Here is a 6006-nt window from a genome sequence, read left to right as displayed (position 1 = left end):
AACGCCTGTAAATTAAGTCGCTTTTTCAGATAAAAGCCCAAATGTTATTAAAAATAGTTAGCTGTGTTGTTTTAGCGACGGTGTTATTTCATGGACAAAAAAAAGTTGCACACCGTTTCACTCACATTACGCGTGCATTACGGAGGAAACGTTGCGGAATGACAACACAACACGTGTCTTGTGTTCCGTTTCAAATTGCATCTAAAATAAATACAATTTATTATCCTAAATTCATACTAGAAAAATGTCTGGAATGATTTTCTGACGCAATATTTCTCGGATAGTTTTGGAGTTCCTTACCAATTATATGACATAAACGTTGTGATTGGCCATATTCCTTTTAGTAGGCGGTGCTTATATTAAATCATCATACGATTGGCTGACCGTGTCAAACCCGCCACTTCCAATTGGCTTATGTGTTTTTTGTCCGTCCCCCTTTGGGGCGAACAGGAAGTAGTCCCTCTCCCCCTCTCTCTCTCTCTCAAAGTAGCGAGCTTGTTGTGCGGTGGTGTGTCGGTGTTCACCTGAACCAGTTGGAGAAAAGTAAAAAAATGGACGATACATCGAACCTTTTCCTTTCCATTGGACTTAGTGAGCAGAAAGTGAAAGAAACCCTGAAAAATTCAGCCTTGAGTACCACCTTGAAGAGCGCAATCGTTCAGGTTCGAACCCCCCCAGATCCATTCGTGGTATTCATGGCAGGGACAGCTGTGACAGCCACACGCTGATCATTTCTTTTGCTACAACAAACTTTTAAAAAAATGTGAATTTAATTTCTCGATTAGTACGGACATATTTCTGTTTATTTGAGTGCTTTGCAGCTATTTGATTGGCAATTGAGGCTCACAAAACGTTCATTTGTGCCAATATTGGTGATGCTTGTTTGTTGCTGATCTTTATTGTTGTTATTAATGAAGATCGCAAGTTGTTGATTATTTCAGTTTTGCTTTCAATGATTTCCTTAGGCTCGCAATGTCAATGGGGCAACAGAAGTGGACAAAGCAACGGGGACATTGTTGTACAGCCTGGCCTCTCGCCTCAAAGATACGAAACGTCTGGCGTTCCTTGCAGAAAACATAGCTCTGCGTAAAATCTCCACGGAGCAACAACTTGCTGGTAATGTGTGACAAGCTGCAACACCTCACCCAAAAGCAGGGGCGTATATTGTCATCTACTAGCCTCGGGCGAAAACACTTATAGGGCCATCCACATTCTGCACAGACACAAGATTTATCTTTCAAACACGGTGTTATAGTCCTTAAAATCCTTCTTGAGGATTCTAATTAGCGAAACAAGTTTTTCACGTCGACCACTTTAATATTCGCTGAGTATTTACAAAGCTGTGTGACTAAAAATCATCACTTGTGGTACTCGCCACTATTAAAACATCTTCAGAGGTCCTCAGGAACCTGTTTGTGGAATGGAAAGTCTGCTGCTACCTCCAGAGATGAGTCACACAGCCTCTTAAATCAGCATTATTTAAATTAATCATTACCTAACCCACACTGATAATCTGCTTTCGATATCAAGCCAGATTGATATTTAACAGAGAAGGCAAGCCGTATTAAAAATTGTTTATCTCACCTGCTTGCACTTAATATATATTTGACTGTTTCTATTCTGCAACATTTCTGACTGCAGCTGCTTTGGAATTTGTTAAGACTCACCCTGAGGAACCCCTTAACCAGAATGAGTTTAATGAAGCCTGTGGAGTGGGTGTGGTCATCACGCCTGAGCAGATTGAAGATGCCGTAAGTACTGCTGGTGCTCACCTGAGCAACTTTCAAACTTGGATGTGATTAGTAAACCGGATTTTGTTGCGTAGGTGGAGTCTGTGATCAAGAAGCATAAAGAACAGCTTGAAAAGGAGCGGTACCACTTCAACATGGGCCTGCTAATGGGTAGGATCGCTCACCTAACGAGGTGGATATTTTTAAACCAAGCGACATTGCGCAATCACAAGGCTAAAATGGCGGTTTTGGTGTTTGTTGCAGGAGACGTGCGCGCCGCTCTAAAATGGGCTGATGGGAAAGTTCTCAAAAATGAGGTGGACATGCAGGTAGGTCTGGGAATTTTGGAATGAAATGTCACAAACCTCCAACTACCCAAAGGAAATAACTCTGTATTTGGTTTCGAAAGGTCCTGCACTTGTTAGGCCCCAAGACAGAGGCTGACCTTGAGAAGAAATCGAAGGTAAGGTAACTTTCGGAAGTTTTTCCTCGACAAATGTCATTTTCAGAAGTTAGCTCTCGTGATTGTCTTGCTGAAATAAAACAAATATTGACAGTTTTTCTCTGAATACAACACAGGCCCCGAAAAATAAAGCTGACAATGAGGTGAAGGCGAAAAAAGAAGAGGTGGCACTTAATGGTAAGGAGTCTGACTCCACTTAAGTTTCTTATTTTTTTATTTACTTTTTGGCCATGTGTATTGTTTAGGTGAGGCCACGTCAGCGGAAGGAAAATCGCTAATGGAGCAGCTCAGGGGCGAAGCGCTGAAGTTCCACAAACCAGGTGACAACCACAAAATGAGATGCAGCAGATTTCTTCCATACTAAGCATCACTTCCGCGTCCCTCATAACCCAGGCGAGAACTATACAACCGAGGGCTATGTGGTCACGCCAAACACTATGAACTTGCTCAAAAAGCACATGGAGAAATTTGGTGGACAGGTGAGATCACACGTGGAGAAGAATCAAAACAAAAATGAAATGAGCTGACATATTCATTCCTGTAGATACGAACCCGCTTCCCTCCCGAGCCCAACGGCATCCTTCACATCGGACACGCCAAAGCCATCAACTTCAATTTCGGATACGCGAAGGTACTTCGTCCTTTCCTCCATGTCGATGTGGATCTCCTTTCACGCTTGCACTTTTTTGCCAGGCAAACAACGGAATTTGTTTCTTGAGATACGACGACACAAATCCAGAGAAGGAGGAAGAAAAATACTTCACCGCCATCAAAGAGATGGTCGAGTGGCTCGGTGAGTTGATGACGATTTTTTCGACGGGCATCTTCCAACTTTACGGTTTTGCACAGGGTACACGCCGTACGCAGTCACGCACGCGTCGGACAATTTCCAGAAACTCTACGATCTGGCACTGGATCTCATTCGCAGGTGAGTGCAACAATTCTGCGTGTTTGCAAGACCATAATTAGAATAAAGATAATGATTTCTTTTTTTTTTTGTCTTCCCTCAGAGGTCATGCGTATGTGTGCCACCAGAAGGGGGAGGAACTGAAGGGTCACAATACTCCTCCGTCACCTTGGAGAGACCGTCCCGTGGAAGAATCTTTGGTTTTGTTTGAGAGGATGAAGAAGGGAATGTTTGCTGAAGGAGAGATTACACTCAGGATGAAGACCGTCATGGAGGATGGGAAAATGGACCCGGTGGCGTACCGAATCAAATACACGCCGCATCATCGGACAGGAGATGAATGGTTGGCTTCTTTTGATTTTAATTGACTTTGAATTCTACTCTACTGGATTCCTAAATGTTTTTCTCCAGGTGCATCTACCCCACTTATGACTACACCCACTGTCTGTGTGACTCCATTGAAGATATCACCCATTCACTCTGCACCAAAGAGTTTCAGGCCAGGTAGACATGGATCACTTTTTTTTTTGACAATCATTAGCCTTCTTGGATGAACGTTTAATTCATTCAAAGAGACCTTGTTGTTTTTTCATTTTATTTTATTTATTTATTCATAATATTTTATTTTCTTACTGACAGGCGTTCATCGTATTACTGGTTATGTAACGCTCTGGACGTGTACTGCCCCGTTCAGTGGGAATATGGCCGCCTGAACCTCACCTACACGGTGGTGTCCAAGAGGAAGATCATCAAGTTGGTCGAGACAGGAGTGGTCAGGTAAAATTGCAAAAATTATTTATTTTTTTAAATCAGATGACAGTAAGGACAAAAAGCCTCAAAGCTCCGTTCGAGAAGAATCGATTTGATATATCCTGTTGTGATTGCAGAGACTGGGACGACCCTCGCCTCTTTACTTTGACCGCACTTCGGAGGAGAGGCTTCCCACCGGAGGCCATCAACAACTTCTGCGCTCGGGTAAGCAGGAAGACTGGAGTATCGGTAAGAGCTGCTTCCAATACTTTCGTTTCTGGCACGTTTCTAGGTGGGAGTGACCGTTTCCCAGACGACAACCGAGCCGCATCTTTTGGAAGCGTGCGTCAGGGATGTGCTCAACGAGACGGCCCCGCGAGCCATGGCCGTGTTGGAACCTCTCAAAGTCACCATCGTAAACCTCCCTGAGGGCTCAAAGGTATGCTTACCATGGTCAAAGATCTCCAGATTCAAATATGGGCAAAATTCCCACTGATGTACTTTTCCATCATCTAAATATTTTTTGATGATGTAATTCGCTGCCATCCCCTTTTCTCTCAGTCAGAAGTACAAGTGCCAGACTTCCCCGCGAGTGAGTCCAAGGGTAGTCACACTGTGCCATTTAAAAGCACCATCTTCATTGAACAAAGTGACTTCAGAGAGGTTTGACACATCCTCAAAAAACATTCATGGATGCATAATTCTAACTGTGGATAGATTATAGTATTTTTATTTTTTTTCCAGGTGATGGAGAAAGGCTACAAACGTCTGACCCCAGAACAACCCGTTGGCTTAAGGCATGCCGGGTACGTCATCTCCGTGAAGGAGGTCATCAAGGTACGACTCAGCAGGGTTGGCTTTTTTTGATGACGTTATTTCGGGCAGCGCATGTTCTTAGCCGACATGCTTGGTCGCAGGACGCTAAGGGCAAAGTGGTGGAACTCAAGGTGAACTGCTGCAGTTCGGATACAGCGGAGAAACCAAAGGCCTTCATCCACTGGGTCTGCCAGCCGCTCGTGTGCGAAGTCCGCATCTATGAAAGATTGTAAGTTGGAATTTTAAATTGCTTCCAGTGGATAGAAACAGTCGGCACATTCCTGCGATCTAAAAAAAATTAGATAAAGCATCAGACAATAACACTGGTTTGTTCTGATGAGGACATTTTAGTAAATTGCTCTCCAAAAAAAAAAAATCCGAATACAAGGCATATTAAAGTTCTGCTCTTACCATGTTCACAGATTCCTACACAAACATCCAGAGGATCCAGCTGAGGTGCCCAACGGCTTCCTGAGCGACATTAACCCAGTGAGTGGCACTCACGGACGGCCACATGATGTTTCTTCAGTTCCCATTATTGGATTGTAGTAGTTACATTTGAAATTTTATTTTTTCTTCCTCCACAAATGCAGCATTCTATGCAAGTGATCGACAGTGCCTTGGTTGATACCTCTGTCAAGGGAGCAAAAGTTCTTGACAAATTCCAGTTTGAAAGAGTTGGCTACTTCTCCGTGGACCCCGACAGCACGGCAGACAAGGTACATCCAAATAGTTGACTGATGTGAAATATTAGAAAATAGAATACATTCATAGCGATAGGAGAAACTCGATTTATTTTATTTTTTTTCCTCAGTCAGCGCCGTTTATCTGCTTCTTTTTTGTATTCACCGTCTCCTTTGTCATTGCAGCTGGTCTTCAACAGGACAGTCACCCTCAAAGAGGATCCCGGGAAGATGTAAACATCTGATTGCGATCAAGCTACGTGTCCCGCTTCCCAAGAGCCCACAGATACATGCCAAAATCATTTGCATCACCTCATGCAGAAAGCCAGCTACGGCTTTGGTTAAGATTGAAAAAAAAAGTTATCGTTTGAAGTTTCCACAATAGTCACCATTTTACTGGTGACTCTAAGTACTTTAGGATCTTTGGTATCAAACTTTTGTCACGTGAGTGTGAAATTATGAGTATTTGTAATTGCTCACGGTTACCTTTTTGTTTGTGCAGTACAATACCTGAATTTCATAACAATATTTTCTCATGTCTTGTGTAATGCTGTCAAATCCATGACGCATCGTTTCTTTTTGTCGCAGAGGGTGCTCTCGTGTATCAGGGAAAATTAAAATTTATTAGAAAACAGTTTGTGTCTGTGTTTCAATAAG

The 6006-nt window shown here is 43.0% G+C and overlaps 1 protein-coding gene across 1 annotated transcript; it reads left to right on the top strand.

The window, feature by feature from the left end:
• Positions 1–465: 465 nt before the first annotated feature.
• Positions 466–5983, top strand: qars1 (glutaminyl-tRNA synthetase 1). Its single transcript, XM_049753688.1, has 23 exons — positions 466–662; positions 966–1116; positions 1642–1751; positions 1826–1901; positions 1995–2059; positions 2140–2193; positions 2310–2370; positions 2439–2513; positions 2587–2672; positions 2738–2824; positions 2887–2986; positions 3043–3121; positions 3204–3443; positions 3512–3604; positions 3740–3877; positions 3988–4075; positions 4143–4289; positions 4412–4513; positions 4595–4687; positions 4768–4895; positions 5089–5155; positions 5260–5385; positions 5536–5983. The coding sequence occupies exons 1-23, from the start codon at positions 552–554 to the stop codon at positions 5584–5586; spliced, it is 2328 nt and encodes a 775-aa protein (XP_049609645.1). The 5' UTR covers positions 466–551; the 3' UTR covers positions 5587–5983.
• The last annotated feature ends 23 nt before the right edge of the window (positions 5984–6006 follow it).

Source organism: Syngnathus scovelli, chromosome 2 (assembly GCF_024217435.2).
Source record: "Syngnathus scovelli strain Florida chromosome 2, RoL_Ssco_1.2, whole genome shotgun sequence".
In the NCBI taxonomy this organism is placed as follows: domain Eukaryota; kingdom Metazoa; phylum Chordata; class Actinopteri; order Syngnathiformes; family Syngnathidae; genus Syngnathus; species Syngnathus scovelli.
Note: the sequence above shows the minus strand (reverse complement) of the source record. Positions and strands in the feature narration are given on the sequence as shown.